Here is a 19,450-nt window from a genome sequence, read left to right as displayed (position 1 = left end):
AATTGGGCCACTCCTCTGTTGTTTCACTGTGGTTTAGGGGATTAGCCGGGCACACAAAGCATGTTATCAATAATGTCATCACTTGACATCTTTTGAGTCATTCAGTTTATATCACTGTATCTATTCCTCATGACCATATTTCATATATATGCATTAGCCGTTGCAACATACTGTCCCAGTCATGGGCCAAGCTGAATGCCCTGAAATGGCTAGACTGTCATAAGATGTTCTCTATAGGAATAACTTCTCATATTTGTATAACACTGACTAAATAATTCAGAATGCTCAAAAGGTAAGATGCAAATGCTAAGACAGCCACAATAAATGCCACTTTAGGCTTGCCTAAACAAAGTCAATTTCATACCATGTGGCCACTACCCCACAGAACTTCAGTCACTACATTTTGATTTCCAGAAACTTCTCAACTCTTTGAAAGTACCCTTTAGACAAAATTGGAGTCAGAATTTTAGAATCAAAAGGTACCTGACTCTAGGCATCATCTAATCTAACCTCCAACCCAATACAGAAACCCTCTCTCTCTTCTAGCACCCCTGATAATCATTCTTCTGCTCAAAATATTTTTAGTGACAAAGAGCCTCACTACTCCATAACATCCCATTATAGCTTCAAACATCTCTAATCTCATAAAAGTATTTAAAAATAAGTTTTGTGTACTTATTTGATAAGAGTCATATGTTAAATTGGATGAATTAAAGTTATTAATAAATACTATAGTCAAAATATTAAAGTCATGGCTCTAAAAGAAACATTAACTCATAATACATAAGAATAAATGAGTAATTTCAATATGCAACTTCTGAAACTTCGAAAACCATAAACGTTGGATAGCAGCACCCACCCAAGTAAAGTGAATAGATTTCTTTACTGTGGACAACTGAAAGTGAGTATTCAATTCCATCACTTCATCGTATTACCACAAAAATAGGGGATGAGTGTCAGTAAGCATCAAAGGTAAGAGAAAAGAAAAACAACTCAAAGGGCAATGTCAAGATGGATGATGGGTATCAAGTAACCCACAGGACATAATCAGCAATTATGTAAATGTGTGAAATGTAATAAAAGATATTACTAGGGACATAGCTATAAAAAAAACTTTAAGCTACTTAAATAGCAAGATTGAGAGACAAGAGATGGACAGTTTGAATTGCATACTAATAATCTGCCAAATATAAAACCAAAAACAAGAGGAAGGCCAGTCTGTGTGTTCTGTAGATTCCAAATGAAGTATATACATTAATAATGGACAAGAATTGTACAAGTATGAATGTTTCAATCTGCATCAGAGAAAAACCACACGAGGGAAGTTGTGGACCGTACTAAGCTTTCTAGATAAGAGGCTTCAACATACTACTGAGTTTGAGACACCACTGGGACATCCAGGTGGAGATGTTCAGCAAGTAATCAAAATGTCAACAACAAATTTAAATCACTGTCAAGAAATATTTGTTACACGCCAATTCTGTGGCTATCACATTAGAATGTGAACGCCTCGAAAGAGCAGGGGCTGTCTTGCTTTTTTCCACTGGTATCTCCAATGTCTAGCTCAATTCTTTGCAGTAAGCATTAATAAATTCATCCATTCTTCTGTTTTTGATTAGCTACTATTCTAAAGCTATTAGAGAAAATTCTTTACCTATGATTAATAAGGAATCATTTTTAAAATTTAAGTGTTACAACACTGAAAATGTAACATGGCCACACACTAATCATTGACACTAAAATACCAGGGGAACTTGAAAATTATGACTTTCCTGGGTATTCAAATATCTAAAAAATATATTTACCTTGTATTGTCTTCTAAAACCAGAATCCATGGCTTGAAGAGCTGAACTATTAGTGAATGCAGAGATCTCAACACTAAAATAAGGTACAACAATTTTTAGAGAAGAAAAGGCATAGTCGAGCAATCTCACTCAAAAAATTATTTTAAAAATTCAGATCCTCCTAATCTGAATATCACATTCACATGGTAACCATGTGACTACAGCAGATGACTCATGAGTTAAAGTCAATTAAAGAAAGGAAATACTTTCATCTCTTTTAGTGAAGTTTCATGAAATCAAATACCTATTTTTATTATAATGAAATTTCACTTATATAAGTACCTGGAAATGCAATTTTTCATTTTCCCAGGATGGCTATTTAAACTTCTAGAGCCTTTTGTTCAAAGACAGAAATAGTATGAACAATAAGATAAAGATTAAAATTTTTCATCCTTTTTTGCCCTAAAGGAGGGTCAAAGACAAGCTGTATCAAGCATCCATAATGTATGAATGACTGTAAGGAATGATGAATTTCTCACCCCCACACTATATATTTTCCATCTTTTCCTTCTGACTGATAAGATATACAGCTTCATCACAAAAAAGATTCAAATGTCCTAACAAGTCTTTTCAGATTTCTTTAAAAGAAGGCCAGTAAGTTTGGTTTCATGTTGCACTAAAAGCTTATTACCTGTTCTCCTGTTAGTTAATGTGTCTTGCCCTAAGCAAGCCAATTCAGAGGCAATCAGCCGTTTCACAAGGTACTCCAATAACTTCCTCACATCAGCCACATAAGGAGTCCACTTTGAAAATAATCCAAAACTCTTAAAGTCCAACTTGGATATCCGTAATTTATAGAAAAAATTTGAAAGCCACTGTATTGTCTCCATTACCTGAAAGAATAATCAACAACCAACAACTTTAAGCATTATGGAGAATAAACAGTCTTCTGAGATGGTAAGATAAGTCATACACATATAAAAGATGACTAATAACATAAGATAACATAAAGCATATACTAAATTAATGTTATAAATAATAAGTGTTACTGAAGTTTGGAGATAGAAAGATCATGTTGAATTCAAATGGCTGAGTAGAGATTCATCAGGAGGTTAACTACTCCCTTAAATGTTCAGTGTAGGATTTAAACAAGCAAAGGCAAAGAGGAAGAAAGGGTAAGGGCATTCTAGATACAGGAAAAGGTAGAGATGGGATATCATACGGTGGACAATCAAATAAAACAAAAATGACAATACAAAAAAAGTAGCCTCTTTCATATAAACTGGTTTGCTTGTTCAACCTAAAATTTCAGGAGCATAAAAAACAGAGAAATAGATCTTAGGCCCAAAGATTTAAAAGATAAAAGTTGTATACCTGTTCATCTGACAAGAGAATATTGGGAGAACTTGGAAACACAGGGCTCTCAGTTATAGGAAGTGGACAGTCCCCTTCTTTGCTCTCAGATGACAAGCAGCCCAGAGCATTCAGGGTTGCCTTCCAACATTCAGGACTCAGTAGCTGCTCAGCTGAGCCTTGGGAAAGAAAAAAACAACTCATTATTACTACTAAAATAACCATATTATATACAGGAAAAATCAGCTTGATATCTAGTGGTTATTAAGTGATAATAAATCAGTAAAAAAAAAATCCCCAAACAAACATATTTTAGTTTGCCAGGGCACTGAGATCATAAGATGGATGGATCTGGAATGAACCTCAGAAATGATCTGGTATAATTTCCTCATTTTATAGATGAAAACTGAACCTAGAGAAATTGAAGTCTCTCTGTGAGATGAAGAGTCACTTGCTATAGGTTATCCAGGCAATCGATGAACAAGTATTAACTATATTCGAGGCATGCCAGGTATTGTATTAGGTGCTGTGTATACAGAAACAAAATGAAACAGTCTCTGACCTTAAGGAGTTTATACACTGCCAAGAGAGACACAAATATCTATAAGACAAACAGAAGCTCATTTGTGAGGGAGGCCTCTAGGAACTGTGGAAAAGTAGAAAAGGCCTCGCATAAAAGTGTGATGCTTCTGGTGAGTCTTGAAGGGGAAAAAAAAAGGTGGAAGTGAAGAGGGAGAGCATTCCAAGCATGAGACAGAAGCTGTTTAAAGGGAATGGAAAGTCTTACGTAAGGAACGGCAAAAAAGTCAGTCTGGCTGTACCAAAAAGTATGGAAGCAAGAGTAAGTAGCAGAGACAGGATTGTACCATAAAACCATATGTGAAAAAGTATGTGAATGTGGAATTAACACGGAAATGTTATGACTTCTAATGTTTCCTAACAGTTTGATTTCATCTGGGAATTAATGTTGTCAAGGCTACCCCGGGTTGAAGTGCTGATAGGGTAAGAATCTCTCAGTAGCCTGACCTTGACAAAAGGTCACCAAAATGCTAACTGTTCTCCCACCTAAGGCATAAGGTAAACCTAAGGCTGTAGATGAAAGAGAAGGAATGCTAAGAAACCAAGAGGACAATGAACACAGAGGGGGCTTCTGGAATACATCCTTAGTCAGGAAGAGAAATCAGTTTCATATGAACAGGCAGTTCTCAGATGAAGAAATTAAAGCCATCTATAGTCATATGAAAAAATGCTCTAAATCACTATTGATTAGAGAAATGCAAATCAAAACAACTCTTAGGTACCACATCACACCTATCAGATTGGCCAACATGATAAAGCAGGAAAATGATAAACGCTGGAGAAGATGTGGGAAAATTGGAACACTAATCCATTGTTGGTGGAGTTGTGAAATGATCCAACCATTTTGGAGAGTAATTTGGAACCATACCCAAAGGGCTACAAAAATGTGCATACCCTTTGACCCAGCAATAGCACTTCTAGGGCTGTATCCCAAAGAGATCATAAAAATGGGAAAAGGACCCACATGTACAAATATATTTATAGCAGTTCTTTTTGTAGTGGCAAAGAATTGGAAATTGAGGGGATGCCCATCAATTGGGAAATGGCTGAACAAGTTATGGTATATGAATGTAATGGAATACTATTGTGCTATAAGAAATGATGAGCAGGCAGGAAAACCTGGAAAGACTTGTATGGACTGATGCTGAGTGAAGTGAGCAGAACCAGGAGAACCTTGTACACAGTAACAGCCACGTGCGATGACTAACTTTGACAGACTTAGCCCTTCTCAGCAATGCAAGGATCTAAGACATCTCCAAAAGTCTCATGATGGAAAATGCTATCCACATCCAAAGAAAGAACTATGGAATTTGAATGCAAATCAAAGTATACTATTTGCTCTTTTTTTTCCCTTCTGTTTTGTTTCTTCTTTCTTGTGGTTCCTTCTATTGGTTCCAATTCTTCCTTACAACATGACTAATGTGAAAATATGTTTAATAGGAATGTATATGTATAGCCCATAACAGATTGCATACCATATTGGGGAGGGAGGTGGGGAAGGAGGGAGAGAAAAATTTAAAACTCAAAAGTTTATGGAAGTGATTGTTGATAAATCAAAATAAATTAATTTTAAAAAAGAATGAGAGATCAGTTTCTAAGATGATCAGAGTTTCCTGGTTTTTACTTTCCACATCACTGGCACCTACAGACATACAACTCCATTTCTCCCAAGGGAGAAGTATTAATAAACCCTTCTTCTGAAACTTTAAAATGAAATTACATAGTTCTTGCCTAAGCAGATAAAAAATTTTGATATACTGATAATACTTTACTGTAAACTGATGGAAATGCTGGAAAAAATATGAGCAGAGAAAGTTAATGGCAATGTTTTATATAAATACATTAGGTACAATTCTTTTGAAAATGTGACATAGAAATGGCTTCTCAGAGATAATTTAAAACTCAAAAGCTTATGGAAGTGATTGTTGATAAATCAAAATAAATTAATAAAAATTTTTTTTTTAAGTAATGATATAGGAGGCAGCTAGGTGGCACAGTGGATAGAGCACTGGCCTTGGATTCAGGAGGACCTGAGTTCAAATCCAGCCTCAGACACATAACACTTACTAGCTGTGTGACCCTGGGCAAGTCACTTAACCCCACTGCCTAGCCAAAAAAAAAAAAGTAATGATATAATCAAAGATATCAGAGCAGCCTAGGTAAACAGTGATGAATTGATGCAGAATGAGGTAAAGAGAATATTTGCTACAGCTAAAATGAATAGAAACAAAAACAACACTGAAATATCACCATTCTTTCATTAACTGTTTTCAAAAATCCTAGCCCTTGCCTGGGAAGCAGAAAATGAAAGTTACAGAAACAGAGGTTTGTATATTCTTTCAGATTCAATCATGTTGGTAGGTTTTGCTGAACTGTTTTTTATCTATGAACTATGTATGCAAGAATATATGTATGTATGCATATATCTTTGTATTACAGGGAAATGCTCAATGGTGAAACTGTAAATCTGAGAATGACCAGGTTATAAAGATATAATAAATCAATAAACTTTTTTAAAAAATCTAAAATAAAAATAAGCTTAAAAAAAAAGACACAGGCTCTCATCTTTTTACATTTTTTCCTAAAGTTAAACCCTGTATTACTTTAAAAACAATAGCATGAGAGGCAGCTAGGTGACGCAGTGAATAGAGCTCTGGCCTTGGAGTCAGGAGGACCTGAGTTCAAATCCAGCCTCAGACACTTAACACTTACTAGCTGTGTGACCCTGGGCAAGTCACTTAACCCTGACTGCCTCACCAAAAAAAAAAAATACCACGTATACAGCACATTTCAGTGTTCTTCCACTAGCACAAGTCCAAGGATTTTACATACACACACACCTCAAATCATTGATTTCTTAAAACTGGATTCCCAGGGAACTGAACCACACAAAATTTACAGTCTCAAACTTGTCCCCATTTTGAGTATGTATGCATCATACAATTCAGAAGGATTGGTGCTGCCCCATCCCTAGACCCCAAACAGCTAGTGTACATAGTGAAGGTGATCATTATTTAATACATTATTAAAATTTCACAAAATTCCCATAAAGTGAAATCTCATAGGAAGTTTCCATTCTTCCTTTTCCTCTGCTCCTATTAAAAGCTTTGGGGGAAACAGGACTTTCATGATACTCTTTTCTTGCCAAATATCAATAACTTTCATGAGTGAATTTAATGATCTATAAATTCCATTTCACAATAACAGGAATACAAAGACAAAAATAATACAATCCTTATCTTTGAGGAGCTTGTAGTTTACTGGAAAAGAAAGACGAAATTAATAAAAATGGTAAAACAGATCTTCATTCTCACTTCAAAGGGTAATATGTTGACTATGAGGTAACCTGATAACATTAGAATCAAGAACTAAATATACTTACTCTGCATAAGCAGCCTCAAAATGTCACTGTACTGGTCAGGGAACTGGTACAGAAGGAGATAAGTCCAGTGTTTACAAAAAATATTGAATGACATCAAAATGTCTTCATCAGGTTCAAGGCCCCAGGCAGTAAGTGCCAAATGAATGGACTCCAGGAGCCTGGTACGATCAGACAGAGGAGGTTTAGTGGAGTTTAACCATTGCTTAAGATCGAACTAAAAGGAAAAAAAATAAGAAGGAGTGTTTATTCAGAACAGAAAACTCACTGGGGTAGCACAAAAAGGGTGGGGGTAGTTTGTTTCAAATTTAATTTAAAAGTCAATAAATTTAATGACAACAGTATTTGTTTGCAAAATCTGTGTTGGCTGGGCCAAGCAAATTTTCTTTTGGACTAAATTTGGCCTTAGTCATTCAATCTCTCAAAAGAGTTCAAACCCCAAAGATGTCAATGTTATCAAGAATGACATAATTCCATCCCATTTAGGCTCCTTAACAACAGGGATTATTTTTGTTTCTTATCCTCGCAACCCCAGTAATCAGCAACATGTCTTGAACAGACTATGTGTATTTATTAAGTTTCTCAAATTTAATTTGCTGAATATTTTAAACACGCCACTCCCCTCTGATCAGGAAATAACAATTAACATTTATCTAGTGCTTTAAGGTTCACAAAGCACTTTAAAAATATTACTTTATTTTATTTCTACTGTACAGACAACAACAATAATAGTAATAGCAATAGCCAATATCTACATAGTGTTAACTATGTGCCAGGCACTGAACTAAGTGCTTTATAATCATTATCTCATTTGATTCTCACAACACTCCTGGGAGACAAGTGGTATTATTATTCCCATTTTGCAGATGGGCAAACATAAGTAAAGTGACTTGCTCAGGGTCACACAGCTGGTAAGTGCCTAAGGCAGCTTTGGCTAACTCCATGTTCAATACTCTATCTAGTGATCACTGTGTGGCATGTAAATATTTAAAGACAGTTTTTTTCAAGAGACTGGAAACAAAATGTTTTTTTTTCAAGTGAGAAAGAAGACAGGAGAGTCAATTTCCTAAAATTTTAGGTTTTCATCTTCTATTAACACCTCCAAGGTCTCAGACAGGAATTATTAAAGTTAGAGAGCTCCATCTCCAAGCTATATACCTCTGTGATCTTCAAATCTTGCCATTTATTCATAAATTGATTTAAAATTGTTTTTTGCTGTCTCAATGTTGTACACATTTATGCCAATAATCCTAGAAGGTGTGGATAAAACTACATGATTATTTTTGGACTATGCTGAATACAATACAATCCATAATCAGATTAGTAAAAAATGCTTTCTAATATAATTAAATGAAAGGAACACTACTACCTTGACCTATCATAGATAATCATTTGGTACAGAATGATTAAGGCATCTCTCAAATTAGTACCTAAGGCGCTGAATTTTCATCATACAATTGAAAAGGATCAGTGTTGCTCCAAACTGGCACAACAACCCCTAGGCACCAACAGGCTAGAGCTTAATTTTAAGACATTTTCTCTCCTTGATATGATAAGCTGAGCTCAGTCTCTGGGTCACTAAGAGGTTCAAATTTCATGGATTCAAAAGCTTATAAAGTTGGACCACTGGTAGTAAAACATTTACTGATATGGAATTCATTGGCTCAATAAAACCATTAGTATGGTATAACTGTAAGAGGATGCAAGTTCTTTCAGGAAAAAGACAAACTAACTTAGATGGGCTTTTTGCTGAGGAGACAAAACACTTGACAAATTAAATCATAACTGATGAGGAACTGTTCACAGTTATTTCAGAATATCTTCCCCTAAATGTATTCCGTTGTTATCACTATGGACATTTATAAATCCTTTAAAATATGAAGTGTTAGGAGTTTATGTTTAATATTATGTAAAATGAGTAAGTCCAACATGTCAGTAAGGAATACTAAAGCATCTAACTCCTCAACACGGTTAAAAGTCTGATAGAGACCACATGGATGATGATAGCATAGCAGAAGACATAGCCTCAGACAGACCCCTAGTGTTCTTCTCTACCCTCAAGTTAGGAAAAAGACTAAAGTGTTTATATTATGATAATAACCTCAAGATTTATTAATAATTTACCTTGGTTAGCAGCATGAAAATCATATCACCATTGTCTTCACTTAGAAACTTCACTACTTTTTCATACAAATTTATGAATTCTTCAGGTGCAGCAATTGGAGTAAAGTAAGGAGAGAGCAGAGTACAAAGTCTTCTATTCTTCAAAATCGTCTGAAGCACACGTTTGCACTCCGATTTGGTATCACTGATAAACACCTTGATAAGTCAAAAAGAAGTATACAAAATAGGATTCTCCATTTTTTTTTTTGCACCAACTGAGTTCCCAGGGTAGTGAAATGTCTCAAAGTACAACCTCTGTTAGATCCCGCCATACTAGAGGGTTTTCAAGAAAGGTTCAGATTGAGGGTCTGTCACCAAAGAACTAGCCTCATTCCAAGTTCACAAAAGCTTATCAATTCTAGGGAGGGTCTTTGTGGAGCTATAGCAACTAACGGGGTTGTGAACCATGTGAGTGGGGGCAATATGCCATACCAGAGATGTCAAACTCACAGACAGGAACCTCAAAACTTGGCAAAAATTCTCATAGTGACCTGAGCCAGATTCAAATGTAATTGGTAAATGTCTAACAAAATAAATAAAAGTATAATACATCATAGATAATGTCAATATGTGGCCAGTAGGGATTTATTTCTATTTGGGTTTGACATCACTGCTACATATTGATAAAACAATGGATTGTTCAAACTATGATAGTGAAGAAAGTCACAGGTTAAGATTCCTTCTTTAGAAGCTAAAACCATCAAAGAGATTTCAATAAATATGGCCAGCTCCTGATCATTAGCACTTACTTACATAGGAAAGAAAATGATAATTAATCCATATATTCAGTTTGAAGCTGTAGTCCTATTCCTTTAATCCCTAAATTACATAAGTGTCAGGGAACTTCATAGTGAGCAAATGAACAGCTGATGGTTTGCTAGTCAGCAGAGATCCCTGAATTTTGTACATGTGGGCTCTCCTTCCAGCAATGAGGGCAAGAGGGTAGAAGAGGGAGAGAGTGTAGATGGCTCCTGAATTGCACATGGGTGACTTACATACAGATAATTTTAATAAAATTAATTCTAACTACCTATTACTGTAGTGATATAAACCTGAAATGTTGCGATGTTTATACTGTAGCTAAAACCCAATAGTGAGTTCAAGTAGATTGAAGAAAATATTTTCTACATTTTATGTGATATAGCTTTTTTATTATGGATTTTGGGAAAACTCTGTAGGATTACTTTTATAATTAATATGTAGCCTTGGTGACCTCATCTTTTTCTCAACTATGTTTTAAGAAAGAGAAAGGCAAACCCTAAATTATAAAAATTAAAGTTGAAAAATTAATGGTGAAAAAATGTTGCTTGTTAATAAATATTAACAGACCTGAATTTAAATATGAATTGTACAATGTCAATGAGCAAAACAGTGGCTTATTTCACCTTTTTTTTTTTTAACAAACTTCAGATGATGAAATTATAAGTCTTTTCCTTCCCTGGTATCCATTGGTTCTGTGCAATAAGCTAAAAATAGCAAACTGAAATTTACTTCATTTATGATTCTGAAATATTTACAAGGAATCTCAAGTATGCAGGGAAAAAACTACCTATACTTGAAGGAACTATGAACAATTTTGTTCCTTGGTAATGAAATTCAATATAGAAAATTTTCAGAGTAGTATTTTGTTTTTTAACTTGAGTAGAAGCAAAATATTAGCTATTAAGTCTAAAGTCAACACCAACTTTACCTAGTTGACAAGCACATGGTATCAAACAATGAAAATTCAGTAAATAAGAATCTGTGAGATACATTTAGATTAAACTTACTTGTCCTAAGATCTCAATGCAGGAAGTAAAGAACTGCCTTGTAGGAGGGTGACGTTGTGTCTCATCACATACATACTCCACAACTGTAAAGAAGAGGCTAATGCCAACTTTCTGAATACCAGGTGTAGGCTGTAATTTATAGGCATTCACTAAGGCCCTGTTGAAAAATTTAAAAAAAAAACTGATTATCTACTGATAGAAAAATCACAATTCATAATAATCTTTTCTTATGTTCCTTGCATTATTTTCTCCAGCACAATCTGTTCAGGTAGTTTAAGGCTCTCATAGATAATTTCACTCATTCCATGGGGGCAATTATTCACCTACCCCATTTTCATGATGACTTTACATGTCATCTTTTGAGCATCTATGAATTTCTGGTTCTTCTAGGACAAGTTCAACCTTAATACAAACAAACTCTAATTAACCCATTTTTCCTACTCTCAACTTTTTAACCGAATATTCTACATGTACCATATTCATTATTCAACTACATATTAGCTACAAAATGTCATATGATCTTCACTCTTAACTCTGAAGGTCAGGTTCTCTGGTATTCTACTATATTGTTCCAAGTATGTATATAAAAGAAAAATCAGTTTTTAACTTAAGAATTGAATCCTCAGTGTTGCATTGTAAGCAGTAAGAGAATAAAAGGTATGTTTTCATTAAAAACTTATTTATTCTCAGAGTTTACAAAATGGGCTCTAACTGCCAGATTTGGAGCCAAAAAACTTGGGTTCCCATCCCAGCCTCGCTATTCACTCTCTTCACGACCCGCAGCAAGGCACTCAGCCTCCCAGAGCCTCAGTTTCTTCATCTACAAAATGAGGTTGCACTCAGTGACCTCTAAGGTCCCTTTCTAGCAGTTCTGACTCTCTTAAACATTTCTGCTACAAACTTTGTTTATAGCATATGCAAGTGGCCTGAAATAATTTACAAGGCACTCTGAAAATATAAAGGAAAGATACTGTAAATGCTGTAACTGAAAACACTAATTAAGGTCAGGTGATATTGTTTATTAATGCAATATAGCATTTATAAATAAGCTACTAAAGTAAAATTTAGAGTAAAATTCTTCTGGGAAGTAGACTTAACGATGTCTTAAAAACTTACGTAATCAAGTTCTCAGCATGCACGGCTGCTTCTACAATATTCTGTGATGGCGGCTTGGAGGCTTCTGCTTGTAACTGCTTCACTTCTTTACGTAAAACATGCAGTTGCTGGCTAATAGCTTCATTCTTATGCTTACCTTCAAACTGACAAAAATTTCAGTGACTTCAGTAAAAGAATGTTGAAAAAAGAATTGAACCTACTTATCTCCTGCCTTCCCTAATCTCCCACCATTTCCAAAGCTGAAACTGATCACACCCTCATCTGAGCTCAAAGAACTCTATTTTTCATCTTTTTTGTGGTTATAACTGTCTAGTTTTCATGGTAGTTATTTTTACACGTGTCCCCTCCCATACTAGACTATAAGTTCCATGAAAGCAGGGACTGTGCCTTATTTGTTGTTGTATAACTCTTGCCATCTAGTATGATGCTTTGCACACAGCAAGACCTGAATGATATTTGTTTAATGTTAATGGAAACAATTAAACAGAAGTGGGTAATAAGAGGAAGGCATTAAGGAGGACTGTGAAAGGCTCCTTCCCCAGAAGGTAAGACTTCAGCCAAAACTGGAAGAAAGCCAGGGTAACCAAAAAGAGGAGATGAGGAGGGAAAGAGTTCCAGGCATGAGGAAAAGCCAGTGAAAATGCATTTGGGAAGAGGGAATGTTATGTGCAAGGAAGAACAAGAAGGCCAGTGTCACGGCCCATAGTTTACATGGAGGAAAATAAGTTGTAAGAGAACTACAAAGGTAGGAGGGAGCCAGGTTATGAGGGACTTTAAAAGCCAAACAGAGGATTTTATACTTGATCCTGAAGGGAATAAGGAGCCCTTGGAATTGAATAGGAAATAGCCATGACACGAGTTAGACCTGTGGTTTAGGAAGATCAGTTTTACAGAAAGGGGAGGACAGACTAGAACGGAGAGCTGAGGTGGGGAGCTTACTGTAATAGGCCAGGCATGAAATTAGGAGGACTTGCACCAGGGATGGGGCAGTGTTAGAGAAGAGGGTATATCTGAGAGATGTTATAAAGGCAGAATGAACAGGATGACTTGGTAACTGATTGGCTATGGAGGGTGAGAGTAAGGAGTCAAGGATGACATCTAAGTTGCAGGTCTAGATGCCTAGGAGGATGGCAGTACTCATAGCAGTAAAAGAGAAGTTAGGAAGAGAGGACAGTTTTAGGGAAAAGGTAATGAATTCCATTTGAGACATGCAGAACTTAAAGATGTCCATGCAACATCTAGTTCAGCATGCCTAGTAGCAGATAGAAGATGGGAGACAATATGTCAAGACAGAGGTTAGGGCTGAAATGTATAAATAAGTATTGCCTCAGATGTGTCTTGGGGATACGTGTGCCTTATCAATCTCTAGTTTAAACCATACAATAATACTGTAGAATAGTGCAAATTAGGCCATTTTACAAAAAAAAAAAGGCAAACAATTTAACAGAGATTGATGAGACATTTAACTTTTAGAAGTCCAAATTTGTCATTTTCCCATATTGTTCCCACCACTGTATCCAGTTCTTTTCTATTTTTTGACTGGATAATTCAACCCATAATTACAATTAGTTTTAAATAACAGAACAAAAGAAGGACTGGAAGTCACTTTACTTGAGTCATTTACAACCACCAAGAAATTCAGAAAACTAGGAAGAAGAACCTAAGAGGTGATTCTAAAATGGTGCAAAGGGGACTAGAAGTTAATTTCCATATCTAGGGTGTAAGTATGAACCAACCCTTCACATGACAGTAAATCAAACACTGCAACACAATACAAGAATGCAACACAAGGCAGACAGCCACAAAGTCATGTGTTTCCTTAGAGAAAGTCACGGAATCATCAGGAGCTTCTATTAGGAGGGGACACCAAATGAGAAGCACATTCATTTTCCCATGAAATGTGTTCAGCTTTTCTCAGCCTAAAATAAACCATATGCATCTGCAGAAATCTGGAAATTTTCAAGGCTCCCCTTGCCACAAAAATTATTAATGAATCAAGTAATTTTAGGACTCAATGAGAAGTCTAAAATAAACTATTAAATGAACCTTTAAATATTTTTAAAATATAAACTATATAATAAGGGTTCTTAAAGCAGGTAAAGCAATCCCAAGTCTCCAGATGGCATATATTCCTAACCAGAATACTATCTCTACAGAAACACAAGATGAAAATAATAATGGGTTTTTATACAACCCTATAAAGTTTACAATTCTCATTTAAGCCTCACAAAAAATACTGTGAGATGAATATTAAAGGTATTATTCCTCATCTCATGCACAAAGGAAAGTTGCCTTCAGAAAGGAAGTCAAGTGACTTGCCCATCCTCACTCACCTAGTGTAAGTGACAAAGGAAGACAGGGACCTTGGTCTTCTAGCACCCAAGTTCAGCACTCTAACTTCTAAGATATGCTGCCTTGTAATCATGTGCCTTTATTTTCACTGCTTTCTCCCTGCTATCATTTGGATGTGTGGAAGCATAGTGAAGATACCTGAGAATGTCAATCAGCATTCAAAAGAATTTTTCTGGGGGAAGCAACTGAGAAATTTGAATTCTGTGAGAGGAGAGCAGCTATTTATCAGCTACTCCACTAGTACTTGACTGCTCACTAGCAGAACAAATGGCCTAAAGCTCCTTTCCAACTTCCACAATGAAATCACAACTGAAAAGTCATCTTCAAGTATTACATGATCAGGTATGTTACTTACAGAGGGTAATAGTTAAATGTGTAAGTACTATCTTTTCATACAATAAAAGTAACTAACTCATATTTACATAGAACTCTAAGGTTTACAAACAGTAGTCCTTGGAGGTAGATAACACAAGTGTTACTATCCCCATTTTACAGATGAGTAAACTGAGGTTCATCAAGATTAAATGAGTTGCTAGTGGTCATACAGCTATTAAAAGTCAAAGTTGAGGTTTGAATTCAGGTCTCCCTGTTTCATGTACAGCCCTCTTTTCATTACCCCATGATGATGTAAGATATATTCTAAGAACCCTGGCAGGGGCTGAGGGTATAGAAGGTGGCCACTGTCAGAACAAAACCAACCAACTCAATAAACATTTCTCAAACCTCATAGCAAGCAAAATTTGAATCTTTTCCCTGAATTTGTCTTAAAAGAAAACTGCTAACAGATACTAGGATAAGTTTGCCTCTAATTCCCATCTCTACTAAAAAGCACAAAACATTGGTCTGGACAACACTGAGTTAGAGGTTTCTATGCATTTGCACAAACAAGTCTAGGACACTAAGATTTCCATACTAGAAAAATAAGATGAAAAATGTATATGTATGTTGGGCAAACTAAAGCATGAATCTGAACTCACAGTTCTCAGTTAGTCCGTCAGCATATAAATATGTAAATTGTCTAATTCCAGAATTAATCAGGACAAAATCTGACTGGATCATACCAGAAGTTATACAATGACTTGATTACAATATTCTCACCGTCACAAAACTTATCTTTTAAATAGCAATGATTTCCTAATGGAGCTATAATGGCTATGAATAATGGTAGACTATGAACTTGGAGAAATCAAAATCACAAAATTTAAAAGAGATATATTATATATAATTGTAGGCATAAATAAGATGCTATGTAGTAACAAAGATGACCTGCAAGTGAGAAGAGGTATAAAAGATATGTCTGAAGACATGTAGGACAAAAAAAAAAAAAGAGGTGGCACAGTCATGCTGCAAAAATGAGAGGCAATTGATAAATCAAATGGCACTTTGATATCCCAGAAATAACCAACAGAAGGCCTCTAATGTATTTGGTAAATGTTCTATTGAAAACCCATGGAACTACCTAGGCAAAAGGACATGGAAAGGTTGCAGTCTACATCAGTGAAAGAATACTCACCCAGATGATATCACAGCTCTATCACAGTAGCTACATGGGTTATTTATAGGCTACCCATGAATGCAGTAAAAATGCATTTGGACAGCAGGTAAGCTGCTCTCTTCAAAAACTCCTTCAACTCAAGAACTATTGAGTGCAATAGAGCCATTGACACTTCTATTTCTGCCTATTTAATTCTGCCTAGAACTTGTCATTCTAGTTTGGGAAGATGATTCTGAAAGGCAAGTAACATTTCTAATTCAACAATTCTTTCACTTACATTTCCAATACATCCTGCAAATCACTACCAGATCCTACATTGCTTCAATCATTAATTCATTATTTATTTTTCTTACTCTTCTGCTCACATATTTTCAGTGACTCCCCATCAACTAATAGGCTATGGTCTATATTCTTTAGCCTAAAATTCAATGCTTTCTACAATTCAGACCTTATCTAGCTTTCCAATTTTATCTACAGCTTCTCCCCTAGAAGCTAGGCCAACTAGCCAGGCGTACTCGCTGGCCTTGGCTCATAATATGTATGTTTTCACCTCTGTGCCTTCATTCATTGCCTTCTCACCATTTAACCAAATTATCATGTCTCCAAATCTTTCAAAGTTCAGTTTATGCCCCACCCCTTTCATGAAACTCTTCCTCTGAACTCTCATGCTACATATTGTCCACAGCTCTTGTGTGACATTTCAATACAAGCCATGTGATTAATTCTATGTCTTCCGAAATACATATTAAAGTTCTTGCAGACAGTTTTATTCCTTTGCATTCCCCACAGTGCTAGGTACATTATAGACACTGAGCAAATATCTGTCAGATGAATCAAATGAAACTCGCTTTTACCTGAACTGTGACAACAGCTGCTCCCTGGCACTTCCTGCCACTGCTGCCCCGACACTCCAGATGCAGCGTGATCTGCTCTTCTCGATTAACATACTGTTTGGGAATGGCATCCAACAGCTCACTGTCCAGAGCAACTTGCTGGGACTCCCGAAGGGCTGCAGTTCTGAAAAACACCATCAGGACATCGAATAAAGCACTAGCAAAAATGTACACAAAGACAAATGCTGATCATCAGGCCCCCCCTGGGGCTACTCTTAGTGTACCCTCAAGGAACTCAGGAGGACAGACATGGCTTCCAACAACTTTTTAATCAAAGACTAAAGGGACTTGCACGAGGGTGAACAGAGATTCACAATCACAATCTCTGCCTTCGTACATAATTTTGCTGGTTGACATTAAGCTAACAGTCAGTAGGTTATTTTTCCCCCTTTAAAAAAATTGAGAGGAGAAGCTAGGTGGCACAGTGGATAGAGTACCAGCCCTGGAGTCAGGAGGACCTGAGTTCAAATCCGGTCTCAGACCCATAACACTCACTTAGCTGTGTGACTTTGGGCAAGTCACCTAACCCCAAATGCCTCACCAAAAATTAAAAAAAATTGAGATATTTGCCCTTAATCCCCCTTTTCCAAAATTCTGAATCTCCCAGAATTTGCCAGATGTTCCTCTTCTAAGAGAAAATTCCACCAAATGTTTGGATAATTCAAGTCCACATTGCTACTACATTCGGTCTATTTGCTAGATCTATGATGCATTCATATACTTTATCTTGCTGGGCAGTCATCAGAACAGTATATAATCTCACTGTAATATCATTTAGTGTAGGCAAGTAGGTGGCCCAGTGCACCAAGCCTGGAGTCAAGAAGACCTAATTCAAATCTGCTCTTAGACACTTACTAGCTGTGTGATCCTGGACAAATCACTTAACCCTGTTTGTCTCAGTTTCTTAATCTGTAAAAATGATCTAGAAAAGTAAAGTTGTATCTTTGCCAAGAAAATCCCAAGCAGGGTCACACAAAGAGTCAGATACAACTGACACAACTGAACAACCAATCACTTACATTCCTCTCTCCTTTTACTCTCGCCCAAATGCTTTCCATGCTGCTTCCTCTAAGGTTTATTGAAGTCTATTAAAAAAATACTACCTTCCTGAGCTACACTACCATTGTGGATCCCCTCTATCAGATCTATTTCTTATGAACAAGATATATACTTCAATTGGCATAGTCTATTTATAAGTTTCATCCCACCAACTCTTGGTGAAACCTATGAGGCAATTTTATCTCCTTATCTTAAAAACTCAATTTCATTCTATTTATACACAGTGCATTGGTATTTATGCATCTAAACCCATTAGTCTTATTTCTAACCATGTTTCTAATTATTTCTCTTCTAAATAACCAGGCAACATATATAGTATGTTGACAGACAACTTTAGCAAAAAGTCTTCAAGAAAGGAAGTCTTTAACTTAGAGTAAAATAAAGACTATAAAATGATGAAGGCTGGCTCTTTTCTAGTGGGCAAAGTGAAGTTATTCTGTATATGGCCCCTTCTTACAAAAATGTTGCTCTTTGTCCATCTTGTAAGATGTCCCCTTAAAGGAAGGAAGAGAGAAAAAGCATTTATACACATCTAACATATGCTAGGTGTTGTGCTAAGCATTTTTTACAATTATTATCTTATTTGACTCTCACAACCCTGCACGTTAGTAGAGTATGAGTGGAGACAGCATGGGGTAATACGGATAGAAAGCTGACCTCAGAATCCAGAAGACCCGCATTCATATCCTTCCCACTTGTGCCTCAGATACATCCTACAGGCTGTATGACCTTGGACAAGTCACTTAACATCTCAGTGCCCCAAGAAACTTCCTAAGACTATAAACTGTAGAGACAGTGCACCTTACTCAACTTTTTCATTCTTGTAAAAGTGTTTTGGTTTGTTTTTTTTTTTACCTAGGACAAATTAGTAATAAGAATTTTTTTAAAATCAAGACAAAAATCATTTTTTATAACATTTGTCTTCAAATAATATTCACTATCTACTAATGGGTAATCTACATAAAGATACAACAAAGAACAGAAAAAAAATATCAGAAAAACTGAGTTAGCTTTAGTTGGCATTCGAATTGTTACCACTTGAAACATACTAAAATGTACAGTCCCTAAGAATGTGTGCAATATTACTTCAGTTTTCTAAAAGAAATGAAGAGATTTGTCACAACCTGAGTGCTTAAACTCAGTTACTCAAATCTGCTTGGTCAGTGCTCCCAGGCTGAGCCACTTCAGGTGCTAAATCATTTGGGCTATGTGAGTAGTATGAAGAAGAGAGACATTTCAATTCATCATCTTACTTAGCATGCTGCTGCAAGAGATTCAGGTCTGGGCGTATAAGCTGCATAGTTTCTTTCTGATTGAGCAAACTAGTTGAAGAAATGATGGGCACTGGAGCTTTCAGTGCATGCAGAACAAGGGGAGGATGAGGAGCCTCATGTTTCTTCAAGTTACTCAAGATCCTCTCTTTGGCTGAAAAAAAAAAGAATCAAAACCAACAAATCTTAACTAAATATGAAGCAAATGACAACAGAAGGTGTCTTAACATTACTTTC

The 19,450-nt window shown here is 36.0% G+C and overlaps 1 protein-coding gene across 2 annotated transcripts in view; it reads right to left on the bottom strand.

Annotated features, from left to right (window-relative positions):
• The window catches only part of EPG5 (ectopic P-granules 5 autophagy tethering factor), a 134,805-nt gene that overhangs the window by 35,188 nt on the left and 80,167 nt on the right, over positions 1-19,450 (bottom strand). For both annotated transcript variants that reach the window (XM_078153275.1, XM_020985757.2), the window contains exons 26-34: positions 19,196-19,367; positions 16,845-17,007; positions 12,144-12,286; positions 11,028-11,184; positions 9,220-9,414; positions 7,099-7,312; positions 3,159-3,316; positions 2,476-2,677; positions 1,806-1,878 (exon numbers count right to left, since the gene is read on the bottom strand). In XM_078153275.1, the coding sequence (XP_078009401.1) occupies positions 1,806-1,878; positions 2,476-2,677; positions 3,159-3,316; positions 7,099-7,312; positions 9,220-9,414; positions 11,028-11,184; positions 12,144-12,286; positions 16,845-17,007; positions 19,196-19,367 (1,477 nt within the window). The remainder of the gene's footprint in view (positions 1-1,805; positions 1,879-2,475; positions 2,678-3,158; positions 3,317-7,098; positions 7,313-9,219; positions 9,415-11,027; positions 11,185-12,143; positions 12,287-16,844; positions 17,008-19,195; positions 19,368-19,450) is intronic.

The sequence above is a fragment of the Phascolarctos cinereus genome, unplaced genomic scaffold (assembly GCF_003287225.1).
Source record: "Phascolarctos cinereus isolate Bilbo 61053 unplaced genomic scaffold, phaCin_HiC Scaffold_4;HRSCAF=312, whole genome shotgun sequence".
NCBI classification, from domain to species: domain Eukaryota; kingdom Metazoa; phylum Chordata; class Mammalia; order Diprotodontia; family Phascolarctidae; genus Phascolarctos; species Phascolarctos cinereus.
Note: the sequence above shows the minus strand (reverse complement) of the source record. Positions and strands in the feature narration are given on the sequence as shown.